General features: G+C 35.0%; 4 protein-coding genes and 1 long non-coding RNA gene across 5 annotated transcripts; 1 reads left to right on the top strand and 4 right to left on the bottom strand.

Moving 5' to 3' along the window:
- Positions 1-166: 166 nt before the first annotated feature.
- On the bottom strand, positions 167-1284 carry LOC123312226. The gene is made up of 4 exons (XM_044896545.1): positions 1104-1284; positions 905-1047; positions 550-848; positions 167-464 (listed from the first exon to the last, which is right to left on the bottom strand). The coding sequence occupies exons 1-4, from the start codon at positions 1190-1192 to the stop codon at positions 240-242; spliced, it is 756 nt and encodes a 251-aa protein (XP_044752480.1). The 5' UTR covers positions 1193-1284; the 3' UTR covers positions 167-239.
- Positions 1285-1312: 28 nt separating this feature from the next.
- On the bottom strand, positions 1313-4590 carry LOC123312223 (protein SMG8). Its single transcript, XM_044896539.1, has 8 exons — positions 4454-4590; positions 4257-4398; positions 3916-4202; positions 3651-3860; positions 3311-3578; positions 2864-3260; positions 1913-2709; positions 1313-1791 (listed from the first exon to the last, which is right to left on the bottom strand). The coding sequence occupies exons 1-8, from the start codon at positions 4492-4494 to the stop codon at positions 1609-1611; spliced, it is 2325 nt and encodes a 774-aa protein (XP_044752474.1). The 5' UTR covers positions 4495-4590; the 3' UTR covers positions 1313-1608.
- Positions 4591-4687: 97 nt separating this feature from the next.
- Positions 4688-13765, top strand: LOC123310766 (neuralized-like protein 4). Its single transcript, XM_044894411.1, has 18 exons — positions 4688-4937; positions 4989-5087; positions 5150-5263; positions 5317-5594; positions 5647-5869; positions 6214-6510; positions 6765-7056; positions 7118-7399; positions 7457-7556; positions 7614-7807; positions 8320-8699; positions 8760-9042; positions 9442-10082; positions 10220-10402; positions 10726-10972; positions 11032-11124; positions 11182-11307; positions 13265-13765. Exons 1-18 carry the CDS (start codon positions 4782-4784, stop codon positions 13504-13506), a joined length of 4230 nt encoding a protein of 1409 aa, XP_044750346.1. The 5' UTR covers positions 4688-4781; the 3' UTR covers positions 13507-13765.
- A 127-nt stretch (positions 13766-13892) lies between these two features.
- On the bottom strand, positions 13893-15033 carry LOC123310769. Its single transcript, XR_006537401.1, has 4 exons — positions 14875-15033; positions 14629-14682; positions 14397-14434; positions 13893-14204 (listed from the first exon to the last, which is right to left on the bottom strand). It is a non-coding gene; the product is annotated as an uncharacterized LOC123310769 (long non-coding RNA).
- Positions 15034-15655: 622 nt separating this feature from the next.
- Positions 15656-19427, bottom strand: LOC123310767 (ATP-dependent RNA helicase WM6). Its single transcript, XM_044894412.1, has 8 exons — positions 19279-19427; positions 18905-19115; positions 18439-18843; positions 18224-18342; positions 16641-16772; positions 16316-16462; positions 15854-16109; positions 15656-15792 (listed from the first exon to the last, which is right to left on the bottom strand). The coding sequence occupies exons 2-8, from the start codon at positions 19107-19109 to the stop codon at positions 15779-15781; spliced, it is 1278 nt and encodes a 425-aa protein (XP_044750347.1). The 5' UTR covers positions 19110-19115; positions 19279-19427; the 3' UTR covers positions 15656-15778.
- Between the last annotated feature and the right edge of the window lie 87 nt (positions 19428-19514).

Here is a 19514-nt window from a genome sequence, read left to right as displayed (position 1 = left end):
TTAGTAGTCAATCAACAGAATAATTTTCTTTGCGATTTATCTCTCACTACCTCATATCTCCATCATTTTTGAAAAACGTCGAAGAACATTTAAAACCAAATTGCTTCCTACAAAATCGTCTGTATCTATCACATTTTGCACTTACAAGGAATAAACTGAATCACTCTTGAACTACTAAAAATTAGCTATATTAAATATATCGCTACAGAATCAAATATCATACATTCTGATTATTTATATTACTTGAAAAACCGTTCATATAAAGACCATGGATTAGAATAAGGTAATGGTACAACATTAGAGGCATCCTTCTGTTGAATATTAACAAAATTCTCTATTACTTCCTCCTTGCCACTAGCATCTATTCTTTTAATAATGGTATGCTCTTTGTCACCAATTCTCTTGGTTATCGTTGTTTCCTGATTTCCCTGGTTATCATGAATTGTTTTATGAATCTCCATCGACTGAAAAATTGAGAATTCATGAATAAGAATAAATCTAATGCAATGACAATTGAAAATCTTTGCTATCTCAGATATTATTACTTACACCATCTGGATTCATGACTGTTTTAGTACTAATGCTCTTTCCAAAAAATTTGGTTGTAATACTAGGGTGCTCCTCTTTTTTTTTCTGATAATCACCATTAACTAAGGAATCCAAATCATTAATATTTATCTCACTCTCTTTCAACTCTTTATCAGACTTATCAATAAGATGTTTTTGTGTTGGACGTGCAAACCCTGGTTTGAGGAACTGATTTCTTAAATCTCCATCTTGTCCGTCCTCAATAAGAGGAGGCATATCACTTCTATCAAAAAATTCTATTTCTCCACGGCCCGGAATATCTGCAAATATAATTCCAAAACTCTTCCTTCGAATATTCGCATGATATTACTTTTACCTCCAAAAAATGAGTCGCTTCCTCCGAATTGAAATATATCGAATTCTCCCATGATTTTATTCATTTGCTCTTCAAAATAACGATGCATCTCTAGTGTACTCGAAAATATATCATACCTTGAATCAATATAATTTTCTGGATCTCTGAAAAAAGAAGAATAATGATAAAATAAGCTTAAAACATTATTAAAATTAGGTACCTTATATCTTGTTCGTGACGACCTGATCTGGAATCTTCGAATTTAGGCAAGCCTAAAAACGAACGGAAATGCCTGAAGAATTCATCCATAGTGGCTTTAGTTTATGTTGGAAAATTTCATAATGAAATATTTTTCTTGTTTCAACTGAATTTTGACGAATGATAATGAATGACAGGCCACCGTAATGAAATTCATAGAAACTGAGCACACAGAATATCAAACTCTTTATTTTCGTAATTAAGAACATACAAGAATAACATTTAATTAAAAAGCTTAGTGTGGGTCTGGTAATTAGAGAATTTTTAGCTTTACAAGAAAGTTCGAATACATAACAATCCCTTCCATATTTCTGAAATTAACAATAAAGTTCATTATGAAAAATATATAAGAAAATTCAATATTTCCATAATGAACTACAAAAAAAGGTTTAGAATGTTCTCAGAAATTAACTTGTAAAACGCAGAATAGTTCATCTCAGAATATGAATTTTTTTGTTTGATTTTTGTCAGTCAGCTTCAGTTACCCCAAAGGTATCTTTGAGAAGTCTTGCATAATTGTTTTGGGGAAAATGCTCATTTTCAGCTACATATACGTAAGGCAATCTCAATACCCAGTAGGAGGACTGAGATAACTTAAGGGGTCCATCAAGCGTAGGGACAAAAATCGGAGCATTAGACCCAGGTTGAACCTGAAAAATACGATCTCATCAATTATTTCGAAAATGGGTAAATATATCAAAAAGTACATATGCAATAAATGTTATTTATGAACAATTTAGAAAAACAGCACATTGACAATGTGGAACTCACTCTTGGATTCAAGGTACAATGCACGGGTGCTTTGGGTGTAACTATGTGAATTCTCATTAGCTGAGCAATTTTAGCAGCTCGACAAGCACATTGAAAATATAAAGGCATATCTGACTCAGCAATCTTATGGCCTGTATCCTTCACCATACTCCCTGGTGTAGCTTTCAGAATTTTATCAGGAGATGCTAACATAAACTTGTGTCCTTGAGGGCATTCATATTCCATACCAATGAATACTTTCACTGTAAACTGGGGTAAGCTTCCCGTTGAGCGCCCCCTACGTCCTCTGGTGGAAGATCTACTTAATTGGGGCCACATATTTGCTTTGGCTTTTGTGTACACTGTCACATCCCAAGGTAGGAGGTAATTTGTTGAACTAAGGAAACCAGGATGATGGGATTCCGATAATCCTATGTTATGACTATATAAAGAGGATAATCCTATAGAAACTAGAGACCAGCTTGAAAATGCTGGAAGTAAACCAGATGGAGAGGTCAGTGTTAACATTCCTGGTAGATATTCCGTAGTACTAGGCTGTGTTTCTGAATCACAACTTTGAATATCTGGAGAGGTACATTCACTACGGTCAGAGAGAACCGTTGGCCGTTCCTCAGCTGAGTCTACCAAACAAGCAGCTTTGAATTCTTTGGTTGAAGGTTCAAATACAGGAAATGAAATCCTTTCTAACTTTGAGCAATAACACTCTTTAGCTACTTGTTGGTAAAACAAATAATTTGCTTGTTTAGCATTGTATGGATCTTCCCTGGAACCAATTTTCCTTCCACAGTCACAAGCAGCTGAAAAGCAGAAAATTAAATATATATTTAAACGAAGTCAATTTAAGATTAATAAGTGTTTATCCTTATCCAACAAAAACTACTTCACACTATCATCAGCAGTCATCAGTTTTAATTTAAGTTTTCAGTTGAGGTATAGATCTAATAACCTCACCTTTATAAATAAATCCACTCATGTGTTCTTGATCACTGTCGTGCTTAGGTAATTTGCATGGATTGCCTGTTAGTGATGGTGCCTCACATTGCTGTCTTCCATTTGTCCAATGCTCTAAACAATCACTCTGTAACTGTTTGGCAAATTTTGGATACAAAGCACCTCTAGCTTGTGCACGAAATAGATTCATAGCCATTGCCAAACGCGCCTCATGTTCAGCTTTTCCGTAATGTGAAGGTAAGCCCTCCTGATATTTTGCCAAAGCTATAGGTAGCACTTTCATACATCTCTGCTCAGAAAATTTGGTTTCTACATTGAGATGGGCCGAAAATTTGGTGATTATCAGACGTTCATACATGATTTTTGTAACATCAACCCAACTACTAAGAATAGGCAACTGAAAAATTTACTTTGAAGGTTTTATTCAGGAATTTTATTTTGTCTCACCTCAAAATGAGAAGCTACATGAGAGGTATGCCTTGGATTGACTGGGTCATTAAAGCCTTTTGTTCTGGCTTGTTTGATATGCTCTTTCAACATATGTTTAAAACTATGTTCATTTTCTACTTGTGTTGAGAAGGGTGCAGTCATTTTAATTGCTCCTCCTGGCTCACAATCCGCTATAAGACCTTTCAACATTTCTCCTTTAGCATCTATTACTGGTGTTTTAGAAACATATACAAATTCCTGATTCAAGGGCAAGGCAAAAATTGGACTACAAAGATGACAAATTGAAAATTATTCTAGTAGTTTTATGATATCAATTAATAATTGATAAAAAACTCACTATGGTGCAGATAATATTCGTGTTTTTTTCAAAATGTGATATATTTTATCTTCCATATTATGTTCCAATTTCTTTACATTTGTGGCACCTTTGGGACACTTTTCAAAATAAAACAACAATCTTGGAATACAGGTCCTGCCATTTTTAGACCAGTCTTTGCTGATATCCAAATGTTCAAAATATTTTGAAGCCTTAGTAGATAATTTTTGGCTTAAAACATTTTTTTTTATTAAATTTATTCATTATAATTTCCAAAAGTACATACCCCAGTGTGTTCAGTGCTTTAAAATATTGGATATAATTAGTATCAAAAGATGAACCAGGATGGGATAAAATAACTATATGGCTGACATAAAATAGAAATAGCATTATTTTCGCAATATTTGTTTTAACCTCATCATAGGCTGAAAGAAAGTCATATTCATCATTTTTATATCTTTCACTCACTCTTATTGATTCATAGTTTTTCAAAATACAGTCCGTATCCAAAAGAGTGTGCGCATGGAGATAAACAATTTGGTTTTCTTCATCATAATATCCCTCGATAGTGTACTACGAAATGAATTAATACAATATTAATTTAATTGAGGTTCATATTAAACTTACCAATAAATCTGAATTTTTTCTATGAGTATCAGATGAGAACATTCTACCTAGTTCCTTAACTTTAAATCCATACGAACTGAAGGCAGTTTTTCCTATAATAGATACTACAACAATTTTGTCTGAATCTGAACTTGGAATCTCCCTGAAATGAAAAATTGTTACATATTAAAATTAAATTAATGAGAGATTATAATTACTTTAAGAAGTCCAAATTAGGAACTAAAAATGATTGTCTCATGGCTATTTTTTTTTCGAAAATATTTAAAGTGTATCCGTTTTTAAATGTTTACAATTTTTTACACAATACATAGAAATATCACGACAGAACACAGAATATATCAATGACATCGATGGTGCCGCTTGAAGTTTCCGAAAATACAACAAATCTTTTTCTTTTTTAGTTCGTTTAGAGGTAGATATAAAGTTGATCAGTCCTGTCAAATTTCCGAAATAAATAAGATTTTGTAAACAAATATTGTTAGATCAATAAAATAAAGGTTTACTCCGTTCATTAAGGTAATTTAAATGGCTTATTTTCACTACAGATGTGGTGAAAGAATAACTTTATCTAATGAAAACTGCACAGCCGAAAGAAATGACAGTGATTTTGATCATGGATTGGTTATAACAGCAGAACCCCTGCAAAATGATGTTTTATTCGAGATAAAAATTGATAGAAAGGTGGAAGAAATAATAGGTAGCAAGTACTATGAATGAATGAGATTATTTTAGGTCAATTCCTGGTCAGGAGGCTTAGAGATAGGCGTTGTTGAATGCGATATATCAAACTTTGAGTTTCCTTCATGTGCTGCAAGAATTTCTAGAGGATGGGTTAGTTAACAAAATTCTTGTTTGATTCCAATATTTACTCAATCCAATTTCAAACTCTTTAGATTATGTCGTCTACATCTGTTTTCCATAATGGCGAATGTCTCATAGAAGGTTATGGAACCGATTTAGTGAAGTTAAATCAAGATGATAGAGTTGGTTTAATGAGAACTGCAGAAGTGAGCAATGTTCTGTTTGGTGATTATGAAATATATGACATCTAATTCTTCAGGGGGACTTAATTTTTTATATAAATGGGGAATCTCAGGGAGTAGCTGCTGAAGGTCTTCCAAGAAATGTCTATGGTATTGTAGACCTTTATGGAAAATGTGTACAAGTTACAATAACCAGCCCTCTATTTCGAGAACATAACAATGATGACTGTCTGAGTGGTAGCTCTATGTTAGCTATAGATAATGATATTTTAAATGTTACATTAGGAGGAGATTTAAGTGAACTCAGTTTGAGTAGTAGTAACAGTTTGGATATAAGGATGGACATGAATGTTAGGTAGTATAGTAAAATCTTTAGCTTCCAGAAGGTTTTTTCAATTCTGTTGTAGTTTAAGTTTGCCAGAAGAAAGTCCTAGACAGGATAGACTTCGCTTTCATGATAAGTGTGGATCTCTTGTTAAATTATCAAACGGAAATAGAACTGCAGAAAGAAGACGACCATTAGATGAATTTAATAATGCTGTGGTTATGACACACAGAGCTTTGAGGGATTCAGAGCTCTTTGAAATTCGTATAGACCGTTTGGTTGACAAATGGAGTGGTAGTATTGAGGTATTTTAATCCAATAATATAATTGTTCAAGTATGGTATACCATCAGTACCAGTAAGGCTACTAGGTTGCAATAGTTATATAATTTATATTTCGTAATACATTTTTTGATATTATTAGTTTTGTTACATTTGAGTTCTGGTATAATGTTGCATACAGCAAATTTAGTTGAAAAAATATTGCAGAAAATTAATTGTGTCATTTATTTCAATTACAGTTAGTGATATATGAAAATAATTTGGTATTGATAAATTCTTGAGGTTGAAATAAATAAATAAGGGAATACCATATCAGAATCTTTATTTATAATACTATAATTCAGGTTTCATACCGAGATATGTTGTAGATGGGAATTACCACTCATAATCCATCCACATTGGTTTTTCCTGCTACTATGACTAATTTGAGAAGTGGAACAATTATGATGTCTGGCTGTGGAATATTAACAAATGGAAAAGGTACTAGAAGAGAATATGGTGACTATAATTTGGACGAATTGAGTGAAGGAGATAGAGTAGGGATGATGCGTAAACCAAATGGTGATTTGCATTATTTCATTAATGGTTTGGATCAGGGTATAGCTGCTCAAAGAGTTCCTCCTGTGGTATGGGGAGTGATAGATTTGTATGGAATGACAATTAAGGTGTGTTAGTTTTGGAAAAATACGTACTAGTGTCCTATATACTAATATACAAAATGAGTCTTCTACAAAATGGGTCATTTGACGAAATTTTTGTGAGGGAGATATATAACTAGTATTTGTACTAATGTATTTGTAGAGAAAATACTTCTACTTCTAGATAATGGAATAATAATTATTTTATTAGTTGTACATATTGAATTAGGTAATGCACCTGTTTATGTAGTTCTGAATAAAAAGTTATATTTTCATTTCAGGTATCAATAGTGGAGAGGGATGAACGAGAGGAACAAAACCTCATGACCCGAAAAAACACAAGAGATCAACAAATTCTTCTCCCGGAACCTCACCCTTTACCCGACTATTATGAACATCTTACTTTCCATCCTAACTGTGGAGCACATGCCTCAGTGATAAATAATGGACGAACAGCTCACAGACCTAATGCTGTTGATGATTTCAACAATGGTGTTGTTTTGACATCTCGACAGTTGAAAGTCGGCGAACTGTTTGAGGTTAGATTGGATAGAATGAATACAAAGTGGGCAGGTGAACGAATATTTTTAATTCACAAGGGATTCCCCAATTTTTCAGATGTTCAAAATTTTAGGTAGCATCGAGATAGGTGTTACTACACACAGTCCTTCGGATCTCGAATTTCCTTTCACAATGACAAATGTGAGATCAGGGACTTGGATGATGACAGGAAGTGGAATAATGCACAATGGAACAATAGTGCTGGAACAGTATGGTGTGAATTTAGATCGGTTACAAGTTGGTGATAGGGTAGGTGTATCTAGAAAAGAAAATGGTTGTTTGCACTTTTTTGTGAATGGAAACGACCAAGGCATAGCTGCTACAAATGTTCCGGAAAAAATATTTGGTGTTATAGGTTTGTTACTCGAAACTACGTTCTGCTAATTGATTAAAAATTCGATTCTTTCTATAGATCTATATGGACAAGCTGTCGAAGCATCCATTGTCGACATATATGATTATGGTTCTCCTGATACGTTGAATTCTAGTATTTCAAATACCACAATTTATAGGTACGCAACTTGGGGTTTGATATTGGTAACTTTTACCCACTGATTTAAATGTTTTAGTGATCTACGTTTTCATCATGTTCATGGAAAAAATGCTAGAATTGTGAACAATGGATTAACGGCACTCCGTCCAAGGCATTTAGCGGAATTCAATGATGCCATAGTTTTTTCAAATCGACCTCTAAGAGATGATGAGTTATTTGAAATTTGCATTGATAATATTGTTGATAGGTGGTCAGGAAGTATTGAATTGGGTGAGAAATTGGTTTATATTCTATTTCAGCCAGAGTTGACAATTTAGTACATATATGTAATACACACACAGCCCTCGCAGAGCCACCTATCTTGGATGTCACCCACACCCACATACAAAATTCCATCGAACTTCGTCCCAGTTATTTGAGAAACTACCCTACAAATCGACTGCAACCCTACCTTGAGGACCCAATTCTGAACCTAGATCATAGGGTACCTTACCTTAATGCACCAACAAAATTTCATTAAATCCCAAGCTCTTGAAATACCAATACGTTAACTTGACTTCAATTCCACCTATTGTGAGTGTAGAAAATTCCAAACACAAAATTTTATCAAAATCGTCCCAGCCGGTTGAAAAGTTGTGTTACACAACTTCAAATGGGCTAAATTATCGTGAATCTAAACAATCCGAGGCTTCACCCAAAGCCAGTAACAAAATTTCATCAAAATCGTTCCAGCCATTCAAGAAAGTAAGGTTAATCTCGACTACAACATCATTTTCCATTAGGAGTAACTGCCATTAGACCTGATGATCTGGAGCTTCCTAGCACAGCCACCGATTTAAGCAGAGACACCTGGCTTCTCAGTGGTTCATCCATTATGGAGAATGGAAAGACGGTGAAAAATAACTATCCCTGCGATTTGGATGCTATAGGTTCAGGAATAACACTTGGAGTAATGCGAACATCTGATAAAAAATTGATATTTTATCGAAATGGGGTTCCCCAAGGGGAAGCTTGCACTGTTACACCTCCCACTCTATTTGCCGTGGTTGATTTATATGGACAGTGTTCTCAGGTTAGCATACCTTGTGCATCGCCGGTAGCTCCTTTGGCTTCAACAGCCCAAGACATCTGTCCGAGATCTGATACTTCAGCTTCTCTCCAGGTATAAGTGATCAATTCTGATACGATTTGAAGTAAATTTCTCAAATTTAATTTCTTCCAGGCCATAAATTATCTCCAACAACCAGTTGAAACAGATCTCCATCATTTTTCAGAGTGTCACGATAAAAATGTATCTCTGGGTGATAATAACAGGCTCGCGACTAGAACAAAAGATTGTTGCAACTGTATTGTATTCAGCGCCACACCCCTAGTACAAGATGAACTATATGAGGTATCAATAGTGAACCTCTTACCTCACTTTGCTGGAACATTGTGCGTTGGAGTGACCTCTGTGTCACCGGCAGCTATAACTAATTTACCAAAAGATTGCTGTTATATAACAGGTAACAATTTCAATCAACAAAAGGACCCTGCATCATTTGAATGGAAAATGGCTTTTTGAACTCCCCGAATTTTTGCTTTGTTCTTGATTTCGATCTCCCTGGCAAGTGTTCGTTTCGTGGACACCCAAAAAATCATATATCTAGTTTTTGGATACAAGATCACATACTTCTAATTTTTTTGACTTGATTTTTGGCCTCAAATGTTTTGAAATATTCTGAATGGAAAATTTCACTTTCAATTTCTGTTAACCTGTATATCACAAAGTAGACATACGTTTTTTGGGCACATGAACACTTTTGCCAGAGAGATCAAAATAGTACCTTGAATTCAGGAAATTTAATGGAAAGCCATTTTCTTTGAATTGGCCATGTTTCCTTGATTTCTCTAATGCCTTTCAGGAAATGAACTGAAGTACAAAAACAAACTTATTCAGCTTTTCTCCCCAAGTTTGAACTGGTTGAATGTTGGTGATCATATTGGTCTTTTGAAAACCCAAGATAACATAAGGATATTCCTCAATGGGGAAGAGATTTATCTCCAAATGCCTCAGCTTACTGACCCACTTTATGTTGTTTTCAATTTACGTGGTTCCTGTTCAGCAATTGCTGTTGTTAGTCATAAAATTTCTGCACCCCTAAACACACTGAAACTTCAAGACAGCCTTGAGCTGAATGTTGATCCGTCACAGAGTAGTGGCAATACCATAGAGTTAAAGGAAAATGGGACGGATTTGAAAACTGAGATTTCTTACGAATTCCATGACAATCACGGAAGGAATATCGAACTGTTGAATGGGAAGACTTCAGCCAGAAGAGTAGCTTCATATAATCAAGGAATAGTTATTGTGCAACCTTCACTGAACTATAATTCTATCGTGAAAGTAACTATCGAACAGATCGATACCAAATGGCAGTCCTCTTTGATCGTGGGTTTGGCCAGTGGTACTCCAGAAAAGCTAAATTTGCTTTCAAATGCTCTATGTTTAAAAACACCCTGTTGTATAGTGGCTAATGATTGGATATTCATCAATGGAACAAAAGTGAGTTTTCAAAAATAACCTATGGACTCTTGGTTCAAAATAGAGAATTTCCATTGCCATTTGAAAGATTAAGGTCAAATAATATGTGTGAAGATATGTTTTGAAAAAACTCAAATTAAACGAACTAATTTTTTCAGACTAGATCAAATTTTGGTCAATGCCTGAACAATCTAAAAGTCGGTGATGTGGTTTCAGTGGGACTCAATGAAATGGGCCATTTTAAATTGATAGTTAATGATGAGGAAGAATCACTGCCTTGTATTTTTCCAAATGGACAACCAATACATGCAGTATTTGACTTATATGGACAGTGTAATCAAGTAAGTGGGTGTAGGTACAGCAAAATCAGTGAAAAATGGCTAAATAATCAGTGTTAGGATATATGTAGTATATTATTCAACGAGCATATTATGATGGCTATTATTTACGCGGAGTCAATTTTGGTAAAATATCCAAGTTAATAAAAGCCATAATATGCGAGTGGAATATTGTACTTGATCTAGGATTGTGAAAAGATTATTTTCAAAATACCTCATCTAGTCAGAAATAAATGTTTGCCAAACAATAAGTGAATAGTAACATTATCTTCATTTATTCTGATGCTGACGGAGAATATCCCTGATGAAAAGTATTTTTTCTTCAGATCAAAATATTCAATGTTGAAGTGCAATCTAATACATTACCAAAGACGGTGGACTGCGAGAAAGCCGATTTAGAAAACTGCGAGAAAGAAAGGTCTGACAATAATATGAATCTGCCAATTGCATCAGCCAGTGTAAATAATATAGTAACAACGGTACCGAGAAGTCAACCTTCTAGTCCCTTGAAAAATATCAAATGCATTTATAAGGAGGAATGTGAAAAGTTTCGAAGGAGGATTCTTTTGCCAGGTTTGTCATTAAATCTGTAAAAAACTTCTAGATACTGAAGAAGGGGTGATTATTTTCAGATAATTTCTTCTTATTAGAGGAAGCTGTATGTTATTGTCAGAATTGCTATAGGTTGAGAATACCAACTGGGGAAAAAGACGACAGCATCATTGGTATATTTTCTTTTCATGGATCCATAACATACAAACATATAACGTTCTGAATTTCAGGTTGGGTAAAGTTTCCCCTGTGCAGCCTTACCAACATTCCCGCTGATAAATGGCATACGGCCTACTATCCAACCAAATTGGGCAACATTAGAACAATATTGGAAAAGGGGCAGCCCCTTACCAAAGGTAGGTTTGTAATAAGGCTGTAACATGGCTGATGTGATGAATATGGAGTTGAATTAAACAGTTATTTAAAAGCACACCCATAAGTGGCACGAAAAGTTAGGGTTGACTTAAAGGCGACTGCAGTTACAAACGAATTCAGGGGTTGGTGTGATGGGGAGCAGTTAGGGGTGAACCCCTCCAAGACCCTGATTGTCCCCTTTACCAGGAGAAGGAAATTTCAAATCCTTCCTCCAACTCTCTACGGTAAGACCATTCCACTCGTAGAGGAAGCCAAATATCTAGGCATTACCCTGGATAGGAAGCTTCTATGGAACTCCCATGTGGAAAAAGTCGTCCACAAAGCCAGGCACTCCCTATGGGCCTGCCAAAGGATCTGTGGAAGGACATGGGGGATAGCGCCGAAGCAGCTCCGCTGGCTATACGTCACGGTGATCAGACCATTGGTCACCTATGGCTGTGTCGCCTGGTGGTCCTGCACTGAACGCGTTCTAACCCAAAACAAACTTACCAAACTCCAAAGAACGGCTTGCCTCATGATTTCGGGGGCATTCCGCTCTACTCCAACTTCGTCCATGGAGATGCTATTAGACCTCCCTCCCCTTCACATTTTTGTCCAGGGAGAGGCAAGACTAGCAACCCACAGGCTCCACCACCTCACCGTGAACGAGCCTGACAAACTCACTTTCGTGCCCAGTCGTCTGTCGGCCCAACTGGAGGCTGACGTGGTGATGGGCATGAGAACTGATCAAATAATCACAAGAACCAGCACGGAGGGAACATTCGTTTCTGTGATTCCAAGCAGGGACGAATGGCTCCATCACAAGGATTTCTATTTACAAGGACCTTGCTGGTTTACTGATGGCTCCAGAACCAGTCAGGGATCTGGAGCCGGAGTCTACAGCCGTAGACCGCTGACCAAACTCAGTGCTAGTCTGGGAAAGTCGGCGACAGCTTTTCAGGCAGAAATCTTCGCCATTGATCTGTGCGCAGGCCATTTACTTGACAGTGGCTGGGCGGGCAGATCGATAAAAATCCTTACGGATAGTCAAGCTGCGATCAAATCTCTCGCGGCTGACAAATGCAACTCGGCACAGGTATTTGAGTGCAGATCTAAACTCACCAAATTGGGAAGTTTGAACAGACTGCAACTGATTTGGATACCTGGACACTCTGGCTTCAGTGGCAACGATGTATCGGATGCTCTGGCCAGAGAAAGCGCGACATCAACGCTTATTGGCCCGGAACCTAGCATAGGAATTCCCAATTCCTTAATCAGGGACCGAAACAACAGCTGGATAAGGCAAAAGGTCCTAGAGTACTGGCGCAACCGACCTGGATTGCGTCACTCGCATAGGGCTATTTCAGTGCCTCCCAGCCCATACACCAGTCGCTGGCTAGAATTTTCTAGAACTAATCTGAGATCCATAATAGCGGTTTTTACAGGACACTGCAGACTCAGAGCCCACCTCAAAAAACTCAAGATCGTCAACGACCCACTCTGCAGACTCTGCTTAGAGGAAGACGAAACAATTGAGCATATCCTCTGTGACTGCCCGGCGGCAGACAGGGTCAGACTCGGAGTTTTCGGCTCTCCGAAGATGATCCTAGAGGAACTCAAGAATCACTCCCCCTCCGACATCATCTCCTTTTTGGGTAGGATGGGACTAGAGGGAGAGATTTAGCTCTTTGAGCATGCTTGTGTGCTACAATAGACCGTTGGTCGCGGTGGCAGGTTTGGGTTAGTCCGTCCAACACACCCAGCAATCAGTAATCAGTACAAACGAATGACGGAGACGAATTTGTCATTATGAACAAACCATTTTAGGCATTATAGTCCATTCAAGAATAATCCAAATAAGTCCAAAATTAATATCTGGTCACGTTTTAAAAGTTCAGTATTTTGGTTATGAATTTTGTTTTTTAACAATACTGTATTGTTTATTTCCATTTATTTTAGGACAAGCTCAATGGGGCAGTCTCGTTTGTCAAAAAGAAGATGACGTGCAAGTTGTGTTTTATCCTTCCATGCAGAGTTTCTACATTCCAGGCCATAGTATAGGTAATAAATTGGCATATGCCGCTTTTCAGCTACTAGTCAAACCAGGTGCTTACTCTATCAATCGAGAGCCCGCTGAATGGAATACTAAAGAAACTGGTGCTATCAAATTACAATGTTTATTGATTAGACTTGCGGCGTAAAAATTTACGATGAAGGATATGAAGATATATTTAAATTCCTGTTGATTTTACTCAGTAATGAGTTTTCCCTACTATATTAGGATCTAGTTGAAACATGATACTGGAAGCAGTACCATCTTGCAAAGATTGCTTTCTGTGTTTAGGTTTCAAGAATAGAATGAAAATATTATGTGTAAAAACTCCACATGTCCATATAGAGGATAATCAGAATGATTTGTTTTCTCAAATTTGTACTGTGATAATAAATGTAAAAAAAATTTACTTTGGCGGAATAATTTTACAAGAAGAACTCTTGTATGACTATTAATAGAAGTGTTTATATTTCCGGTCATTTATGACTATTCCAGTGAGTGTTTATTATGGAAATGAAGAAAAATAATCCAACATACTATATAAAATATTTATTCAGTAATTGAATATAATAATATTGAAGTATAATTGATGATCATAAGGACACTTTCTTCGCTAACACTAAAAAAAAGCAAAACTTCAGATTACATGGATAAAATTAAAAGCAATAGAATAAAAAAGAATAATTTTCAGACTAAATTCTCTCATGATAATCATATTGAATCATTTGTCCCTACGTAATTTGTCATCATGTAAAAGTTTATGAAAACTGAAGAATCTAAGAAAATGAGAGTACTCACATTCATTGTAACAAAAATGTACTTCTCCATCTGAAAATGCACAGGTATCTGTAAAAAATAGACAAATTTTAGAATGCAATCTGAAGAAACCAAAGCAATTAGAAGTAATAATTTAAATTCAGTGAGAGAGTTCAATATTAATTGAACATCATGGTGAATCATCGAACTAATTGTCATCATTTTATGTATAGAAGAAGGTTAATTTTGCATTACATAAATTATCAAAACATTTTCACTTACTTTTTTTCAATGTCGATTATTTTGGATTCGCAAGGTATCTGTAAAACGAGAAAATCATATTAAAACAAATAAAATTTTATAATGTATAAATTAGTTGTCTTATATAGTTCAGTTAAATTCTCAAAATTAATAATCATCGACAATCATTTGTCCCTACATATTTATCATCATAAACAAAGAAAGCTACTTCCAAAAACAGAATTACATTTAATCACAATGAAATAAAACTCACCTACTGAATAAATCACCCTGACTCCCAACATATAGTTTCAGTCGTGAAGATTCACTGAAATGAAAAAATATAAATTAAAGCATGTTGTAATTTGTGTAAATTTTTAAATATGTAAGTTCTGCTATTCAGCCAAATTCTCGAAATAATAATCACATTGAATCATTTGTCCCTACATAATTATCATCATTATAAACTCAAATTTATTGTTAAATTATTATTATTAAAAAAAAAAACAGTTTCACTTACATTTCTTTCTTCCACAACGATTTTTTGTGTTTGCAAGGTATCTGTAAATGAGAAATTTATATTGAAACAAATTAAATTTCATTAACTATCAATTAATTTTCGCATTTAGTTCAGTTTAATTCTCAAATTTAATAATCATTAAATATCATTTGTCCCTACATAATTATCATCATTATAAACTCCAATTTATGGTTAAATTATTATTATTAAAAAAAAAACAGTTTCACTTACATTTCTCTCTTCCACAACGATTTTTTGTATTTGCAAGGTATCTGTAAATGAGAAATTTATATTGAAACAAATTAAATTTAATTATCTATCAATTAATTTTCGCATCTAGTTCAGTTTAATTCTCAAATTTAATAATCATTAAATATCATTTGTCCCTACATATTTATCATCATGAACAAAAAAAGCTAGATTCAAATTCAGAATAACATTTGATCATGATATAAAACTCACCTACTGCCCAGAATTATTCATAATATATCGTTTTTATTATATATGTCTCTAATTCAGACCAACAGAATAAAAGTCTAAAAAAGACAAAAATTATCAAAATCTACCCTTGAGTATATAGCATTAGATTATCTCACCTTTACATAAAAACGTTAACCACCCTGAGTTGCTTCCTTCTAAATTGTTGATCTGACTTCTATCCAGGATTCATATCCCCCCACACTTGTTAAATACATCATGAGATAATTTCCCCATTTTACAGATTTGAATTATTGATTATTAAAACAATCTGTTAATTTGGGAGGTTTATTAAAAGAAAATATAAAATACTTAAATACTATATAATAGTAATATTAATCACTTAAAAACATTCTAATGTTTAATGAAAGCAAAATCAATCACATCTACACAATCATTCGTTACAAGTAGTTCATCTCAAAACCGCTCATCTTCCTTCAACTGAAACAAAAATAGATTCAATCAGTATTTCAGCTGATGTGAATTTTTTCATTCAACTTACTGTAAGAACTGAGATCAATCTCATCAGGTAGTTCTGTAATGTTCACATCGAAACGGTCCTGCACTTCATTTAAGATTTTGGCATCGCTCTCTTCCGAGACAAAAGTAATAGCTAATCCTTTGGTACCAAAACGGCCTGCTCTAGCTACTCTGTGAAGGTAGGTATCCGAATCTTCAGGCATATCATAGTTGAAAACAATGTTTACTCTTTCAATATCCATACCCCTTCCAAACAGATTGGTGGCGACTAATATACGCTGGAACATAGATAAAACCGTCAAGAAACGCGGCTACATATTTAAATTCCAAAAAATATTCATTCAATTTTCAGTTAAACCCTTTAAAGATAAATCATAATTAATCATACACATGTGTCATCATAAAAAATTCCACAAAATCAGACAATGAAATATTTCACTGATCCAATAAAGAAATAAATTCGTAAATAATAGCTTGAACTCACTTTCTGAAAATCTTTAAACTGTTGATAACGTGAAAGTCTCTCCTCTTGCGACATGTTTCTGTGAATGCCAATTGCGGGGAAGTTTTGTTCAGTCAATAACTGGGCAAGAGCAACACATCTTTGAACAGATTTAACGAAAATAACAACCTGCAAAAGAAATGTATCATACCTCTGAAAACATTTACAATTAAAGATAGAATATTCAGTGAATCAATCAGGGAGAGAGTTCAAATGAAATTGAACATCATGGTGAATCATCGAACAGGTGTCATCACTTTGAAAATTGTCCCCATAACTGCTGTTAAAATATTGGAACTTATCTCACCTGGTTGAATTCCAATACGTCAAGAAGTTCAAAGAGCTTCTTATTCTTTTCATTTTCTTTCAATTTTACATAATGCTGTTGCAAACCGTGCAAAGTTAGTTTGGCTTCATCATCAACATAAACTTCCATAGGCTAAAAAGTATGAAAGGTTAAATTTTAAAATTCTTGAGACCTACCTTCAAAAGCTCGGTCAAGCAACTTCAAGAAAAGGTAGAAAACTCCCATTCACTATTCTGTTTATTCGGTAAAAAAACCCCTGCAGATTTTACAGAACCCGGAAGATATTTTGCAGAGTAGTTGATTTGGTAGTATCCAAGAAACAGGAATTTCAATGACTAATTATTACATTTGGAGGTAGAAACAAATTTTGGCCTAGAGGGGAACTTCAAGCAGGCAGACAAAATTCAATGCTTTAGTAGGTAAACTCCACAACACATCAATTTTATTCGCAAACTCCCACTGGGAGTGCACATTAGAAGTTTCAGAGAATTATCTAATGGACCTTTTTGAAATGTTGTACAAACATTCATTTCTCTGTAATAATATAATGGACTATCCCTGTGCGACACTTTGGATAAAAAAATAATGAGAAATTAAGAAAAAGGTAATACAAATATCAAATGAAATAATATGTTTTTTAACAGAGTAAGATTGTTCAAACTAAGTACCATAAAATTAAAAACCAACGGTGATAAATGCAGAGATTCATATTGAGCATCTGCCTAAGACAACTTTTACTATCCCAGGTTTCCTAAATAAATCATTGAATTCTGCTTACCTTGTAGATGAACCAAAACAAATCAATGGAAGAATTGAGAAAGAGAATGGGAGTTTCTAGGATCGAATATCCAGCAATTTTTTCATCTTCAATTCAAAAATTTCTTCTCACGCAAAAGGAAGAGTGGATATTCGAATTTTTGAAATGAAATGAATTGAAAAACTGAAAAACCACTGCAGTTGCGAAAGATCCTTGAGTAAGTCCCATCGAACATACAGTAGCTGTTGGTTCTGCTAATCTTGTTTCCATGTGCTCAAAAACAACCAACCAAAGGATTGGGAAATCAGGGTGATCAACATAGCATGGTCCAAATTTGATCACTGAGTTAATTGGGCACGAAATGGGATCCATTTATCCATTTGCGATGAAACAAAATACATTCAAGGCTTGCTTAATAAAATCCCTAGGAACAATGATCGCTTAAGTTTTCTCAGCATCTGATTCAATTTTAAACATGGATCTGTCAAGAATTTTCGCGAGGAATGTTGGACCCCCACAACTGAAAAAGTATCATCCTTTCTTCATCCTTCTTTGTAGCCCATCCCAACCAATGCCTGCATCGTTGGGCTACAGTGCTCTAAGCCCTCACTCGGTTTAGTATCCTGATAGCGATTTTCGGAAAATTTTAAGCACTGTAGCTCGACCAAAACATACACGAAATGAACTGAACAAGATCAAAACTCTGATCCTCCCCCACTCTTTTCACGATTTCAAGCACGAGTATTTCTCAATCAAAGTTGGTGATGTTTTTCATTCAAGTAGCCACAGCAACGTAAACAGGTGAAGAATAAAAATTTTCAATTACATCTTGCATAAATTTTTTGCACACTGGTCGGATTTCTTTGCTCAAAGTTGCACTGAACATCATAACTTGCTTGCCATGAGGTGTGTTTCTGTAAATTTCTTGAACGTCACGCCTCATATCTAAAAAGAAAAACTCATTAAAACACTAAATAACATTACACAAATATTGTAGTAGTACAGACTGTACCAAAATGAAAGCTAATTCTTTATAATTACCTAAGAGCTCCAACATTTTATCACACTCATCAAGAATGAAATGCTTTAAATGCTTCAAATTCAACTTTTTAGAACGAACCAAAGCTAAAATTCTTCCAGGAGTACCAACAACAATGTGAGGGCAGTTGTTCTTCAACAATTCTTCGTCCTTTTGAATTGGCAATCCCCCAAAGAACACGCCAACCTTAATAGTTGGCATATATTTACTAAATCTTTCATACTCTTTACTGATTTGGAAGGCCAGCTCTCTAGTATGGCACATTACTAGTACATAAACTACATTTTCTGTTGGCTCAAGCTGCTGAAGAGTAGCCAATACAAACACGGCAGTTTTACCCATACCAGATTTAGCCTGGCATAGAATATCCATGCCAAGAACGGCTTGAGGAATACATTCATGTTGAACTGCAATGAAAATTAATAATGAAGTAACGTGAAACAATATCAATTTCATCTTTGAACCTACCTTCTGAGGGATGTTCAAAACCACAGTCAACAATGGCACGCAAAATTTCTGGTTTCAACAAGAAATCTCTGAAACCTGAACTATGTATAGATACGTAAGTACCCTTAACACCTTTTTTTGGTTCTGCAGCAGCTACTGCCTCAGAAGTATTTTGTTCAGTTTGTTCTTCATCTTCGTAATCGAGAAGATCGTCAGCGTCGGCCATTTTTATCTAGAAATTGGTAACGGAAATTAAATTAGGAAAAACCGCCATTGGATACGTAGAAACAAAATAGAGTCGTAGAACAGTAATAAAAGTTGATTACTTCAGAGTATAAGTTGAATAATTTGAAATATTGAAGAGATTGCAATAATAATTTAAGATAAATACTTACATGTGATTTATCAGATAGTCAATTGAACTTAAGCGTCCCAAATCCAGTTTACAACGTAGAAGCGGTATTCACAAATGGCGTCCGGCTTTGCAACGTCTGCCGTCGAATGTCAATGGCCACAGAACTCAAAATTTATCTTTTTCTACAATCCTGAGAAATGGTGAGACTTTCGGAAAAAAGATAAGAAAAAATTTAATAATAACATTTTAAATTATTGCGTTGATTGAATCGACGAT

The sequence above is a fragment of the Coccinella septempunctata genome, chromosome 4 (assembly GCF_907165205.1).
Source record: "Coccinella septempunctata chromosome 4, icCocSept1.1, whole genome shotgun sequence".
Lineage (NCBI taxonomy): Eukaryota > Metazoa > Arthropoda > Insecta > Coleoptera > Coccinellidae > Coccinella > Coccinella septempunctata.
Note: the sequence above shows the minus strand (reverse complement) of the source record. Positions and strands in the feature narration are given on the sequence as shown.